General features: G+C 47.3%; 1 protein-coding gene across 4 annotated transcripts in view; it reads right to left on the bottom strand.

The window, feature by feature from the left end:
* The window catches only part of LOC121541499 (disabled homolog 2-interacting protein), a 202,119-nt gene that overhangs the window by 19,594 nt on the left and 165,859 nt on the right, over window positions 1–16,666 (bottom strand). For all 4 annotated transcript variants that reach the window (XM_041850560.1, XM_041850557.1, XM_041850559.1 and 1 more), the window contains one exon: window positions 4,228–4,372. In XM_041850560.1, coding sequence (XP_041706494.1) covers window positions 4,228–4,372 — 145 coding nt within the window. The remainder of the gene's footprint in view (window positions 1–4,227; window positions 4,373–16,666) is intronic.

Raw genomic sequence — 16,666 nt, 5'->3', positions numbered from 1 at the left:
TGGAAAAAGAGAGAGAGAATTTGCAGGGAGGACGTGTGCTTTTCTGCAGCTAAAACTGCTGCTGGGTACGTTTCTAAATCAGGCTGGATGAGGTAAATACATCAACATACACCAGGCTTATCGCCGGGACCACAGCCAAACACTAACACAACACTGGACTAACCTTATGTTAGAGAAAGAGAGAGAGAGAGAGAGAGAGAGAGAGAGAGAGAGAGAGAGAGAGAGAGAGAGAGAGAGAGAGAGAGAGAGAGAGAGAGAGAGAGAGAGAGAGAGAAGAGAGAGAGAGAGAGAGAGAGAGAGAGAGAGAGAGAGAGAGAGAGAGAGAGAGAGAGAGAGAGAGAGAGAGAGAGAGAGAGAGAGAGAGAGAGAGAGAGAGAGAGAGAGAGAGAGAGAGAGAGAGTTCTGTGTACAGGAGGGTTGGGCCTTCTCTGCCCTTTGACCTCCACTACAGCTCAATGACCTCTGACCTCTACTACAGCTCAGTAAGCTCTTTACTATGACCTAATGACCCAGAACAAGTTTGACTATTTACGATAACACACAGTCTCTGTATTAAGAATGGATGGATGAAGAAAGAGTGGAAAAAAATTATGGGTGGAGGGACAGATTGGGAAAAAATAGGGTTGAGAGAGAGATAAAGAGAGAGTGAGAAAAAACCCAGCTAGCACATAACATTCTGAGAACCATATGGTTTCTTAGAGCTTGGTGAGAGCATGGTTGTCCAATGATAATTTTTTATTTAGCATACAACCTTCCCACAACTTTTTGGGAGTGGTGCAGGATAGTTGCTTGGCTTTGGAACATTCTCAGCACATTTAAGGAACTTGACAATTTTTATTTTTTTGGGGGGGTATTTCATTACTTTAACAGAACATTTCCTAAAAGTTCAAAGATGGTTACATATAATTTCAATTTTGGTAATGTTCTAGGAATGTTCTCCAACTGGTTTGACATTGAGAATGTTCTCAAATATTTCAGAGAATGTTAAGAAACAACGTTCTTCTGTGGGAATTTCAGTACTTCAGCATAAAGTTTCCTACAGGTTTCCTCATGGTTCTATAAAAGTCATGTTCTCAAATTGTTCCGGAACGTTAAGAAAACTTTCCATAAAAACCACAAGAAAACTTTAGTAATGTGCAGAGAACGTTCTAAAAATGTTATTTTAAAACATATACATCCCGTTCCTCTCAGCATCAAAAAACTCTCTCTATCCTCTATTGTGTTAAGTGTGTTGAGGTGTGTTGGCCACGCCTACTAATTGGCCACACCTGATCTTAAAGTGGAACTGGCAGCGTTTTAGCTACTTTGCAGATATGAAACAAACAGACAATCATAATATCAGACAAAATGATCAATATAAAATATTGCTATCAGGTTGTAAATCACAGCTGGCTTGTATATTGTTTGCTGCCTCCACCCATTCGGGTTGCACTGTTTCAGTTTCAATTACTCAATATTTTGGACAAAAACAGACAAATGTAACTAAGGCTAGGAATGTCAATACAATCAAACTACCAAGCGCAATGATCATAAGTCAGTCAACATGGCTAATAGGCTTGCATATCTGTTTAGCTATTTATTTAGCAAGCTAGAAACACAGAGCCTAACGTTAGCTAGCTAGCTGCTGGGAGGATGTCATGTAATTGGAGGAGTAGGTGAGTGACCGACTTTTCCCCCTCATAATTTTTTCTGGTGGCTACAGCTAGAGATGTAGGTGTCATTTGGTTAGCTAGCAAGAAATGTCAATCACTTTGCTAGCTAGCTAAATTAGCATAATCCAGATAGCATATCTCTTGCGTTAGAAAATTCACTCTGGCTACCTACTGATTTCCGAGCACTCTCGTCTGAGTGTGCCAGAGTGCTGAATAATGGATGAATTTACGAACACGCAACACCTGCTGAATATGAACTTTGTTGGCAAAAAAAGTAATTATTATTGTTATTATTAATTGTTGCCAGCAGCACAGTTAGTCACTAACGCTCTAGATAACATGTACTCATGACGACGCTGGGCCAATTGGGGCGGCGCACAATTGGCCCAGCGTCGTCCAGGGTAGGGGAGGGAATGGCCGGCAGGGATGTAGCTCAGTTGGTAGAGCATGGCGTTTGCAACGCCAGGGTTGTGGGTTCAATTCCCACGGGGGACCAGTATGATAAAATAAAAAATAATGTATGCACTCACTAACTGTAAGTCGCTCAGGATAAGAGCGTCTGCTAAATGACTAAAATGTAAAATGTAAAAATATGTAAACAGCCTAACCAGCTCTGCTAGGGCGAGTAAAATGGTCAGAGTGAGGTGTTCTGTCATTTGTTTCTGGAAGTAGCTAGCAAGCTAGCCAACTTTAGCCGGTGCTTGACTGCCATTGTGAGGAATGCTCGAATCAACCTTACTCCTCGGCCAGAGCATCCCGTGTCAATAGTGCGGTGTGAGCTCTGAACGCTCGGAGAGCAAAATACACAGAATTTATGAACAGACAATCTGACAACGCTCTGAATTTACGAACGACCAAAAGCGCACTCTGACACACTAGAGGCAATTTACGAACGCACCCTTAGTTGTCAATCAAATATATTTTGCATCGATACGTGAGTTGGGACAAGCATGCATTGGCAGGCAAGCTGCAGAAGGTCGAGCAGGCAACCATTCCCCATCGTTTATCAGTGCAATTTTGACGGCTAAGTAGCTGAAAAAGTTTGAGAGGGTTTATCTAATGTTCCCTTGTTAGATTTTAGCTCATCTCACTCTGGCTAGCATTAGTTGTTGATCTTGTTGTTGTTGATGTGCATAACTGAGGGAGAGAGAGCCTAACTTTTCATGGTTGTTTGATCAATAGGACTGTAAAGTTCCCAAATGTAAGAGGACTCCCGTGGGATTTACATATTTGCAGAAATCCATTCAGGTGGCTTTTGGCGTATGCGTTCTAATGATCTAAAGTCACGATGAACTTGCTACTGGCTGTAAACACACTGTCCATTTCAAAGTGAATGATGGCAGGCCTGCGTGACAGATGTTTTTATTAGTCTTTATTTACTGCAGTTTCTATTAATTGTCCAGACGCACGGCCACTATCCCCCTCCATATTGCTATAGAATTTGCCTTACTCTATGTCATTCCTAAACATTGTAAGTGCTTGCTTGTCAGAAAATGTAAAAAAGGTGTCATATTCTTCCTGGGGGTGTATATGAACAGATTCGAATAAGATTTCATGTTGCTAAAACGCTGTCAGTTCCATTTTAATGGGTGCTTGTTTTCTTTTAAATGGGGTCTGTTTGAATAGACTAAATGAGTTTAAAAAAACATGGCATGCTAGCTCCATCCTGGTGGCGAAGTGGACTAATTCCATGGATAGAGAACAGAAGATCATAGATTTTAATCTCACTGATGCAGTGCCACAATAAAAAAGAAATGTGTTTGTATGATTAATGCATAAGCAAAGTTCAAAACAGTTAACCCAAACTAAGCCAGTAGTTTCATTAAAAGTCTTATTGAAACATGTTCTCAGAACGTTATTTAATTACCTTAAAATAAACTTTAATTTCCGTTCTCAGAACGTTAATAAAACCTCCCAGGAAAACTTTCAGAGAACCATGGTAAAACGTTCTCAGAACCTCCCTGCAACCTAAAAATGTAAGTTCCCAGAATAGGTGAAATTTTCACTCCCGTTCTCAGAACGTATGATAAACTTTCAGTTTTACCAGTCAGGAAACATATGGCTTCGTTCCCAGAACCAATGGGAAACCAAAAACGTACATTCCGACAACTTCCAAGGAACCAAATGTGCTAGCTGGGAAGAGTCTAAAGAGCGGTCAAATAGTGTGAAGACTTGAAGGCAGGCAATAGAGAGATAAACAGTATTAATTTTCTCTCCTCCAGAGAGTGTGCTGTGCTGGAGGAAAATGTCACGGTCCACAGACTGGAGCAGTCATCTCTACAGCCATCTCCTACAGCTGAATACAAAGACCATATCTACAGCCCCATCCTCCCCTTCTGTACAGCAGATCCTATCACATACACCGTCTCCAATAGCTTTATCTCTCCTCTCCTATAACTGAAGACATAGAGAGGCTGGAGAAGGCAGGCAGGCAGGCAGGCAGGCAGGCAGGCAGGTAGGCAGGCAGGCAGGCAGGCAGGCAGGCAGGCAGGCAGGTAGGCAGGCAGACAGGCAGGCAGATATTCAGAAAAATAGGCAGATAAACAGACAGATAGATACAGACAGACAGACTTACCAAGTGCGTCCTGCAGGTACTTCTGCCCCACTAGTTTGAGGTACTCCTCTATAGCCTTGGTGGCCAGGGTGTTCTCTCTGAAGATCAGATGCTCGTTCTCCCCACACCGGTCCACCTCTGACATCATCAGGTCAGTCAGGAAGTCCTACAGCAAAACAGGAAGAGAGAACATGTTGAGATGAGACTACAACTCCCAGAAGACACTGCAACTCCTAATGGTCAAAGCAATGCTGGGGATAAATGCATAATGCGCATTCGGAAAAGTATTCAGACCCATTTACTTTTTCCACATATTGTTACGTTACAGCCTTATTCTAAAATTGATTAAATTGTTTTTTCCCCCTCATCAATCTACACACAATACCGCATAATTACAAAGCAAAAACAATTTTTGTTTTGAGTGTACATTTATTAAAAATAAAAAACTGAAATATCACATTTACATAAGTATTGTTGAAGCACCTTTGGCAGCGATTACAGCCTTGAGTCTATTGGGTATGATGCTACAAGCTTGGCACAACTGTATTTGGGGAGTTTCTCCCATTTTTCTCTGCAGATCCTCTCAAGCTCTGTCAGGTTGGATGGGGAGCATCGCTGCACAGTCCTGAGCACTCTGGAACAGGTTTTCATCAAGGATCTCTTTGTACTTTGCTCCGTTCATCTTTCCCTCGATCCTTACTAGTCTCCCAGTCCCTGCTGCTGAAAAACATCCCCACAGCATGATGCTGCCACCACCATGCTTCACCATAGGGATGGTGCCAGGTTTCCTCCAGACGTGACACTTGGCATTCAGGCCAAAGAGTTCAATCTTGGTTTCATCAGACCAGAGAATCTTGTTTCTCATGGTCTGAGAGGCTTTAGGTGCCATTTGGCAAACTCGATGGGGGCTGTCATGTGCCTTTTACTAAGGAGTGGCTTCCGTCTGGCCACCCTACCATAAAGGCCTGATTGGTGGAGTTCTGCAGAGATGGTTGTCCTTCTGGAAGGTTCTCCCATCTCCACAGAGGAACTCTGGAGCTCTGTCAAAGTGATCATCGGGTTCTTGTTCACCTCCCTGATTGCTCAGTTTGGCCAGGCGGCCAGCTCTAGGAAGAGTCTTGGTGGTACCAAACTTCTTCCATTTAAGAATGATGGAGGCCACTGTGTTCTTGGGGACCTTTAATGCTGCAGAAATGTGTTGGTATCCTTCCCCAGATCTGTGCCTTGACACAATCCTGTCTCAGACCTCTACGGACAATTCCTTCGACCCCATGGCTTAGTTTTTGGTCTGACATGCACTGTCAACTGTGGGACCTTATATAGACAGGTGTGTGCCTTTCCAAATCATGTCAAATCAATTGAATTTACCACAGGTGGACTCCAATCAAGTTGTAGAAACATCTCAAGGATGATCAATGGAAACAGGATGCACCTGAGCTCAATTTCGAGTCTCATAGTAAAGGGTCTGAATACTTATGTAAATAAGGTATTTCTGTTTTTTTACTTTAATGCATTTGCAAAAATGTCTAAAAACCTGTTTTCGCTTTGTCATTATGGGGTATTGTGTGTAGATCAATGAGAATTTTTTTTATAATAACAATAACAATTTATTCAACTTATATAGCACTTTTCACAGAATCTCAAAGCGCTTCAAAGCAAACAAAAAAAAGACAAGTAATTTAGAAAAACAACATCACAACATCATGAGATGGACAGTCATTAGAAAGTTAATGGCTTGAGTTATCATCTGAGGGAGGTGGTCAAGTGGGGAGGGAAAGTCCATAGGCAGGCAGGAAGCGTGGTCTCATCAAGGTGTATTTTGTATTCATTAGGGATCACCATTAGCTGCTGCCAATGTAGCTACTCTTCCTGGGGGTCCAAACATATTAAAGCACTTACATTACATATAAAACAAAAGATAAAACAGTACACCATATAACATTATTACACCACTACATAACTACAATACAAAATGTTTAATACCACCATACAACAATATCACAATGTGTGCGTATACATGTGTCTGTACCTTTGTGTGTGTCTTGTCACAGTCCCCGTTGTTCCATAAGGTGTGTTTTTACCTGTTAAAAAAAAAATCTGATTCTACTGCTTGCATCAGTTACCTGATGTGGAATAGAGTTCCATGTAGTCATGGCTCTATGCAGTACTGTGCGCCTCCCATAGTTTGTTCTGGACTTGGGGACTGTGAAGAGACCTCTGGTGGCATGTCTATTTTAAACAGACAGCTCGGTACATTCAGCTTGTCAACACCTCTTACAAAAACTAGTAGTGATCAAGTCAATCTCTCTTCCACTTTGAGCCATGAGAGATTGACATGCATGTCATTAATGTTAGCTCTCCGTGTACTTTTAAGGGCCAGCAGTGCTGCCCTGTTCTGAGCCAACCCCAAGTCCCTCTTTGTGGCACCTGACCACACTACTGAACAGTAGTCTAGGTGCGACAAAACTAGGGCCTGTAGGACCTGCCTTGTTGATAGTGTTGTTAAGAAGGCAGAGCAGCGCTTTATTGTGGACAGACTTCTCCCCATCTTAGCAACTGTTGTATCAATATGTTTTGACCATGACAGTTTACAATCCAGGGTTACTCCAGGCAGTTTAGTCACCTCAACTTGCTCAATTTCCACATTATTCATTACGAGATGTAGTTGAGGTTTAGGGTTTAGTGAATGACTTGTCCCAAATACAACGCTTTTAGTTTTGGAAATATTTAAGAGTAACTTATTCTTTGCTACCCATTCCGAAACTAACTGCAGCTCTTTGTTAAGTGTTACAGTTATTTCAGTTGCTGTAGTAGCTGATGTGTATAGTGTTGTGTCATCCGCATACATAGACACACTGGCTTTACTCAAAGCCAGTGGCCTGTCATTAGTAAAGATGGAAAAAAGTAAGGGGCATAAACAGCTACCCTGCGGAATTCCTGATTCTACCTGGATTATGTTTGAGAGGCTTCCATTAAAGAACACCCTCTGTGTTCTGTTAGACAAGTAACTCTTTATCCACAATATAGCAGGGTGTATAAAGCCATAACACATACGTTTTTCCAGCAGCAGACTATGATCGATAATGTCAAAAGCTGCACTGAAGTCTAACAAGACAGCCCCCACAATCATTTTATCATCAATTTCTCTCAACCAATCATCAGTAATTTGTGTAAGTGCTGTGCTTGTTGAGTGTCCTTCCCTATAACTGTGCTGAAAGTCTGTTGTCAGTTTGTTTACTGTGAAATAGCATTGTATCTGGTCAAACACAATTATTTCCAGAAGTTTACTAAGGGTTGGTAACAGACTGATTGGTCGGCTATTTGAGCCAGTAAAGGGGGCTTTACTATTATTGGGTAGCGGAATGACTTTAGCTTCCCTCCAGGCCTGAGGGCACACACTTTCTAGAGGTTTAAATTGAAGATGTGGCAAATAGGAGTGGCAATATCGTCCACTATTATCCTCAGTAATTTTCCATCCAGATTGTCAGACCCCGGTGGCTTGTCATTGTTGATAGACAACAATACTTTTTTCACCTCTTCCAAACTGACTTTACTGAATTCAAAAGTACAATTCTTGTCTTTCATAATTTGGTCAGATATACTTGGATGTGTAGTGTCAGCGTTTGTTGCTGGCATGTCATACCTAAGTTTGCTTATCTTGCCAATGAAGAAGTCATTAAAGTAGTTGGCATTATCAGTGGGTTTTGTGATGAATGAGCCATCTGATTCAATGAATGACAGAGCCGAGTTTTCCTTTTTTCCCCAAAATTTCATTTAAGGTGCTCCAAAGTTTTTTTACTATCATTGTGGGTTCGCCCCACGCCACTCTGTCAGTAGATGTCAGTAGATGTGGGTAGATATTATAACCATGTATTGCTACCACTGTATCATCAAAGGTATTATCTAAGTAAGTTTCAGAGATAGTCAGAATATGAATGTCATCTGTTACAAGCAAGTTATTGACTTCATGGACCTTGTTTCTCAGGCTGCATATGTTAATATGGTCTATCTTTAGCATTTTTCTCGGTTGCTTGATTGTTTTTAATGCTTTACTGGGAAGAGCGGCAGTATCCAAAATAAAATAAAAGTATATAAAAACACTGTCAGCTTTACAAAAACAATAAACCCTGGTCTCTCGTTCAGCTTTCAGCGTTCAGCGTTCAACAACAAACAACATACTGTAGCGACCCGCACAGACAGCTGTGTGTTATGTGTTAGGCTAGTAGATGGTTGTGTTGTACCTACCAGTACCCAGTGTTCGCGGGGTCCGACATGTCAATCAACCTGCTATCTGCCAATCACGGGAATGCCTGGAATGTTCTGATGCCGGGCATCCTGGCGGTTGGCGGAGTGGCGTGGAGGGGGGTTGGGCAGGGGGATGGAGCATTGGAAGTTAAGACCAGGTTTAGCCTTTGTTCTCTCTCTTTTTACGTCTGGGCTTCACAAGAGAAGGTAACTATTGGCTTGTGGGTTATCTTTCATTTATTTGGCGTGGGCTACGGCCAAACAGTAGCCTGTGTAAAGTTGGTTTAATAAACCGTCCATTCGTAAACTCAATCCTCTGTCTGGACAGTTGTTCTTTTATGATCTAGTCAGGTCATTACATTGGTGTCAGAAGTAAAAACGTTGATAAAAAGTTAGCCAGCTAGCTAGCTGACTTCTGTGGCTAGCTACCGTAGGTGAGAACGGGGGTTGAAGATGCTTCGAGGGAATCCGAAAGTGAAGGTGGAGGTAGGGGACGATTATGGCCAAGGAGGTGCGTGTGCATGGACGTCGGGGGTTCTGGCTGAGGAGATCGCCAGGGCATCGGAGCCCAGAGGCCGCTTGAGGGAGGACGTTAGAGTGATGGCGGCTGAAGCGGGCATGAGTGCTTCGTCGACTGTGTTTCGCGCGGATTCTGGTGGGCGGACCGAAGGGGTGACGTCGACGCGGCGGGACGAGGAATCTGGGGCTCAGGATGTAAACAAACATGGCGGCGCCCAGTTCCCGGCTGCGTCCGTATCCGTTAAGACCCCCGAAGTATTCCGGTAAGGCGGATTGGGAAGCTTTTCATGCTCAGTTTGAACTGTTAGCTCATTTTAGGGGGTGGTCGGATGAAGATAGGGCACTGCAGTTGGCTTTATGCCTCACGGATGAAGCTCTGGCCTGTTTGATATTGATTAGCCCCGAGGACAGACGTGATTATGGTGCTTTAGTGGGAGCACTGAGGAGGCGCTATGGACAGTGTGTACAGCCCGGGCTACTGCGCTCCGAACTGAGTAATAGACGCAGGCAGCCTGGAGAGCCTCTACGGGTGCTAGCTAATGACATTGAGAGCCTCTCTCGGCGGGCATATGCTCACATGCCCCCCTCCGTGCAGAGCGAGCTAGCACGGGACCAGTTCATACAGGCGCTCTCTCCTACGGAGCTGCGCATACAGACCCAGCTGGCTCATCCTGAGTCATTGCAGGTAGCCTTGGAGATGGCTTTGGAGAGGGAGCTGGTGTGGGCTGGGGCTTCAGCTGGGGGCTTTGGTGGGGGTGCAGGGAGACAGACCCTCTGTGCGAGCTGGGGGGCAGAGCAGCCCGGAGCCGGAAAAGCCTGCATGGGTGGCTGAAATGACAGAACTCATTCGTGCTGTGTCGCTACAGGCGGCACGAAACACACGCCCTGGTCCCAGGGTCTGCTGGGGTTGTGGCCAGCCAGGCCATCTGCGCCGAGATTGCCCCATGTCCCCCAGAGCTCAGGGAAACGGCTCGGGGTCCGCATAGACCGGGTAGTGCGGACCCCTGGCTTTCTATCCCAACCACCATCTTCTTCAGGAGGAGCCCACCGGCACAGACGGGGAAGCAAGGCTCCACTTCCCCCAGAAGCAGACGAGGGCAAGCGGATGGAGCCTGTTGTTGTGGTGGGCCGGACCTGTGTTGGGGACTTTTGTCATGTCCCTGTCACTGTGGAGGGGGGTGCCCTGCTCCGCCCTGGTGGACACTGGGTCCACAGTAACCCTGGTGAGGCCAGATATTGTGCCAGGTTGGACTCAGTGTGAGCCTACAACTGTGCAGCTCCGCACAGTCACAGGTGAGCTGGCACCCATGAAAGGGAAGGGAATAATGACTCTGACAGTAGGGGGCAGGACTGTGCGTCATCCTGTGTGGGTGGCGGCTGTGCAGGACCCTTGTATCCTGGGGTTGGACTTTCTTAGGAGCACAGGCTGCCAGTTAGACCTAAATAGGGGCACACTGAGCTTCCAGGGAGGGCCGGAGGTCACCATGGCCCCTAATGTCACATTCACTCAACCCAACAAACCCTTTACTCCAACAGTTAAAGCAGCAGAGACTCATGGCTGCCCCCCTCCCCCACATCTGGGTGTGACTTTTCCCCAGCCCCCCTGTCACCTACGGCGTTGCGTTACATTCCCCCAGCTACCTCCACGACACAGTCCTCTGTGAGCCCGGGCCGCGCCCCCAGCCCAGCTACCCCAGATGGGAGGGGAGAGGACACTGTCTGCAGTGAGGGAGATATGGGGGAGGAACTGTGTTGGTCTTGACCCCGAGCAGCAGGAACGGTTGAGGCAGTTGCTGTTTGAATTCAGAGACAGCTTTGCGCTGAGTGAGGAAGAGGTGGGTCAGACTCATCTGGTGCAGCATGAGATCGACACAGGTGATGCTCGACCTATCAAGATGCGTCCCCGCCGTATCCCGCTGGCACGCCAGGAGGCGGCAGACAAGGCTGTGTTGGAGATGCAGCGGGCAGACTTCATTGAGCCCTCAGACAGCACCTGGGCGGCGCCAGTCGTCATGGTTCCGAAGAAGGGGGCAAGCTGAGGTTCTGTGCGGACTACAGGCGGCTGAATGAGGTAACCAGGAAGGACTCATACCCCATACCACGTATCGATGAGTCGCTGGACCTGGTTAGGGGGTCCTCCTGGTTCTCCTCACTAGACCTCCGCAGTGGCTACTGGCAGGTGCCCCTCTCCCCAGAGGCCAGAGCCAAAACTGCGTTCTCCACTAACAGAGGACACTGGCAGTTCAAGGTCCTGTGCTTTGGCCTGTGCAACGCTCCAGCTACTTTTGAGCGTTTGATGGACAGGGTGCTGGATGGCATCCCCGGACAGCAGTGTCTGGTATACCTCGATGACATCCTGGCCCATGGCAGCTCCTTCCAGTCAGCCCTGGGGGCGCTACGGTGTGTGCTGGAGAGGGTGGCTGCCGCAGGTCTGAAGCTCCACCCCGAGAAGTGCCACTTCATGAGGAGAGAGGTGTCCTTCTTGGGCCACCGAGTGGGGAAGGAGGGGATCAGCACCATGGAGGACAAGGTAGCGGCTGTCAGAGACTGGCCCACCCCCCACCGACCAGCGTCAGCTGAAGAGCTTCCTGGGCCTGGCCTCGTACTACAGGAGGTTTGTACGGGGCTTCTCAAGCGTTGCTGCTCCACTGAACCGCCTGCTGCCGAAGGACAAGGCTTTCACTTGGACAGTGGAGTGTGAGGAGGCGTTCAACACCCTCAAACGTGCACTGATCGAGGCCCCGTGCTCGCCCCCTGACCTCACATTGCCCTTTATCCTGGACACAGACGCGAGCAATGTGGGCATGGGTGGGGTGCTGGCCAGGGTGGGGCCAGAGGGGGAGAGAGCGGTGGCGTACTTCAGCAAAACATTTGACAAACATGAGCGCCGCTACTGTGTCACCCGAGGGAGCTCTTGGCTGTTGTGGCTTCCGTCAAACACTTCAAGTACTACCTGGGTGGTCTGCCCTTTACTGTAAGGACTGACCACTCTGCTCTCCAGTGGCTCATGTCTTTCAGAGAGCCAGAGGGGCAGGTGGCACGCTGGTTGGAGGAGCTTCAGCCGTATGACTTCACGGTGGTGCACAGGGCAGGGGCACGCCACTCCAACGCCGACGCCATGTCCCGTCGGCCCTGTACTGCAGACGGCTGCCGCCACTGTGAACGGAGAGAGGGACGGGAGAGAGAGCTGTGTGCAGAGGAGGGGGTCTGTGCCACAGTGTGTCGGGCGAGCGGGCCTGTCTGCTGTGAGCTGCAGACTGTCGACGTGGCTGAATGGGGGCAGCAGCAGGGACGGGACACAGACCTACAGCCAGTGCTACAGTGGGTAGAGGCGCAGGTGAGGCCACCATGGGAAGAGGTGACAGCGCTCTCACTCGCGACCAAAGGGTTGTGGTCAAAGTTTGAGCGACTGCGGCTGGCTGATGGCATGTTACAGCGGGCATGGAAGGAGTCAGCTACGGGGGAGGAGAAGTGGCAGGTGGTGGTCCCAAAAGCATTGCGGGAGGCTGTGCTCCAGAGTACTCATGGGGGGGTGGGGACTGGACACTTTGGGGTCACAAAAACACTGCGCCGCCTCCGTCAGGGCTTTTACTGGGGGCAGCACAAGAGGGATGTGGAAGACTTTTGCCGCCGCTGTGACAACTGCACAGCGAGAAAGGGCCCCCAGGCCGCTCTCATGCTCAGCTCCAACAGTTCCCAGTGGGGGCTCCCATGGAGAGGGTGGGAGTGGATGTAGTTGGGCCGTTCCCCACCACAGACAGTGGAAACCGCTGGGTGCTCACGGCCATGGACTATTTCACAAAGTGGCCCGAGGCCTATGCTCTGCCTGACCAGGAGGCAGAGACCATCGTCGACGCCCTGACAGCGGGGATGTTCAGCAGGTTTGGAGCTGCAGAGTCCATCCACAGCGACCAAGGCAGAAACTTTGAGTCCCGTGTGTTCGCCACCATGTGTGAGAGGCTGGGTATGCACAAGACCCGCACTACTCCTCTCCATCCTCAAAGGGATGGCCTTGTGGAGCGCTTCAACAAAACGCTTGGACAGCAGCTGGCCATCGTCTCTTCCAAACACCAGCGTGACTGGGACAAGCACCTGCCTATGGTCCTCATGGCATGCCGCTCCGCTGTCCAAGACTCCACCTCCTGCACGCCTGCCCTCCTCATGCTGGGGAGAGAGATCCGTACCCCCTGCGGAGATGGCGTTTGGTCGGCCCCTGGATAGCCCTCATGTTTCCCGGGGCCGGAGTATGCCCGGAGACTCCAGGACCGCCTGGAGACAGCCCACACCTTCGCAAGAGAGCAGCTGCTGAATGCAGGTGTGAGGCAGAAGAGGAACTATGACGTGCACACCCGGGGAAGGCACTTTGTGGCTGGGGAGCTGGTCTGGGTCTACAGCCCGCTAAGAAAAAAAAGGCAGATGCCCCAAGTTGGACAGTCACTGGGTGGGACCCTGCAGTGTCCTGGAGAGGGTAGGGGAGGTTGTTTACCGGGTGCAGCTTCCTCCCAGGGGGAGAAAGGTGACACTGCACCGGGACAGGTTAGCCCCATATAGAGGGGCCTCTTCTCCCCAAACCCCAGGAACCCCCACAATTCCCCTCTCTGGCAATGACATTCTCCAGGCACCCACCCCCAGGTGCCGCAGACAAGGCTCCAGACAGCCCACTCCCCCTGTGTCACCGCGTGGTTCCCCAGAGCCACGGACTGTGGCTACCCGTCCCGCTTCCTTGTCCCCCATGTCCTTGCCTTCATCCCCTGGTTCCCAGAGGGGCACTCTGCGGCCATCACAGCCACGCAGGCAAAGGAGACCTCCGGGTTGCTTCAGAGACTTTGTTTGTTCCCTCGGGGACGAGGGACTTTGTGGTGGGGGGCTGTGTAGCGACCCGCACAGACAGCTGTGTGTTATGTGTTAGGCTAGTAGATGGTTGTGTTGTACCTACCAGTACCCAGTGTTCGCGGGGTCCGACATGTCAATCAACCTGCTATCTGCCAATCACGGGAATGCCTGGAATGTTCTGATGCCGGGCATCCTGGCGGTTGGCGGAGTGGCGTGGAGGGGGTTGGGCAGGGGGATGGAGCATTGGAAGTTAAGACCAGGTTTAGCCTTTGTTCTCTCTCTTTTTACGTCTGGGCTTCACAAGAGAAGGTCACGATTGGCTTGTGGGTTATCTTTCATTTATTTGGCGTGGGCTACGGCCAAACAGTAGCCTGTGTAAAGTTGGTTTAATAAACCGTCCATTCGTAAACTCAATCCTCTGTCTGGACAGTTGTTATTTTATGATCTAGTCAGGTCATTACAATACGTTGCGCTCAGATGACGTCATAGTTGCATCAAGTGGAGTGTTTCGCTGTCTCTGGCTTTTCCGTAGTAGAACTCAGTCAGATGAAGTTTGAGCTAAGCCACTGCAGTCCATGGACTCTGTAGTAAGTAGGTAGCTAGCTACTCCTTCACTACTAACAAAATGAAGCACTCTATTGGATGATGCTATGGCAGTCACAACATTGTGCCAGAAAGCACACCACATTTCAATAATAATTAAAGAGCAGCCTTGTAACTTTGTCCTCCCTACGATCCTCATCGCTGCACACCTCTGACGTCTTGCTTTTGGCTTCTCTCCATCCTCGACCTCCGGACACTGGCTGGCATTCGAATCAAAACAGCTAGCCAGCAAACGTTAGCTAGCTAGCCAAACAAACAAATGACTTGCCAGCTTCAGTCTTAATGCTGTGGTGGATTCTTATGATATTAATTAGCTATATTAATTGCAGTGGCGTGTATTCATGGATGCCAAGGGAAGCAATAATAATAATACATTTAAACTTTCCTCTCTCTGTGTTTTCATAATTTTCCGTCAATTGATTGATTGATGCCAGCAAGCGTTTGGCCTCCCTTGATAAAACAATTACAAAATAATCAGTGTTGAGCTGAGCTCAGCTGTTTTGGGTATCTTTAAGTTTGTTTTCAGTGTATTAAACTAAGTATATATTTAGCCTTATTGATTCGATTATGTTTAAATGTTTAAGTTGAAATGGTGCTGGAATAGCAGAGCTGACTTGTGGTAACTACATGGTTTTAAATCAGTAGTTGTTTAGTAAACTGTTGAAAACATTAACTTGTTTCACCATGCTGTAGGTCATATAACGGTTTGTTACTTGCAATATTTGCTTTGTGGACTTCACCGGACAGATGTTGCTTTCCGGTTTTGTGATGAAACAAACGTACAGTGGGGAGAACAAGTATTTGATACACTGCCGATTTTGCAGGTTTTCCTACTTACAAAGCATGTAGAGGTCTGTAAATGCAAATTAATTACTTAAAAATCATACAATGCACATGGACTCCTTCTCAAAGTAAATCTGAACTGCTATATTTCCTGTTTTACAGCGTTGAGTCCCTTACGGCCGCATCGGCAACTGCATACAGAACTAACCCATCACTCAGGTTACCACACATTCTTAAAACAAAAAGATTGTAGGTAAAAAATGCCATAAAAAGGAATTAATTACAAAAGTATTTACATAATGTACAGGAGCTCTCTGCTTAGGCTGTTGCTAGGGCGCCATGGCCCTATGTTTTATTTCACATGGTGATAAATAAATAAAACTGACAAAGAAAAAATGTATTTTTTCCGGTCCATTTCTATACCTATTAGCAGTCGAGTGAGAAAGTGAGACTGTGTGTGTATGTCACAGTGCCAAGCTCAGCCCATAGCGGTGTGATTACGGCTCACACTGTGATAATGGTTTGTCTCATTCCTCTGACACGGGCATGGAGGAGTCTGTATTATCTAGAACGTACCACAACACCCACCCACCCACACACCCACACAGTAATGGCAATATGGAGATGTACAGTTGAAGTCGGAAGTTTACATACACTTAGGTTGGAGTCATTAAAACTCGTTTTTCAACCACACCACAAATGTCTTGTTAACAAACTATAGTTTTGGCAAGTCGGTTAGGACATCTACTTTGTGCATGACACAAGTAATTTTTCCAACAATTGTTTACAGACAGATTATTTCACTTATAATTCACTGTATCACAATTCCAGTGGGTCAGAAGTTTACAAACACTAAGTTGACTGTGCCTTTAAACAGCTTGGAAAATTCCAGAAAATGATGTCATGGCTTTAGAAGCTTCTGATAGGCTAATTGACATCATTTGAGTCAATTGGAGGTGTACCTGTGGATGTATTTCAAGGACTACCTTCAAACTCAGTGCCTCTTTGCTTGACATCATGGGAAAATCAAAGGAAATCAGCCAAGACCTCAGAAAAAAATATTGTAGACCTCCACAAGTCTGGTTCATCCTTGGGAGCAATTTCCAAACGCCTGAAGGTACCACGGTCATCTGTACAAACAATAGTACGCAATAATAAACACCATGGGACCACGCAGCCGTCATACCGCTCAGGAAGGAAATGCGTTCTGTCTCCTAGAGATGAACGTACTTTGGTGCGAAAAGTGCAAATCAATCCCAGAACAACAGCAAAGGAACTTGTGAAGATGCTGGAGGAAACAGGTACAAAACTATATATATACACAGTAAAACGAGTCCTATATTGACATAACCTGAAAGGCCGCTCAGCAAGGAAGAAGCCACTGCTCCAAAACCGCTATAAAAAAGCCAGAGTACGGTTTGCAACTGCACATGAGGACAAAGATCGTACTTTTTGGAGAAATGTCCTCTGGTCTGAT

This window comes from Coregonus clupeaformis, chromosome 27 (genome assembly GCF_020615455.1).
Source record: "Coregonus clupeaformis isolate EN_2021a chromosome 27, ASM2061545v1, whole genome shotgun sequence".
In the NCBI taxonomy this organism is placed as follows: domain Eukaryota; kingdom Metazoa; phylum Chordata; class Actinopteri; order Salmoniformes; family Salmonidae; genus Coregonus; species Coregonus clupeaformis.
Note: the sequence above shows the minus strand (reverse complement) of the source record. Positions and strands in the feature narration are given on the sequence as shown.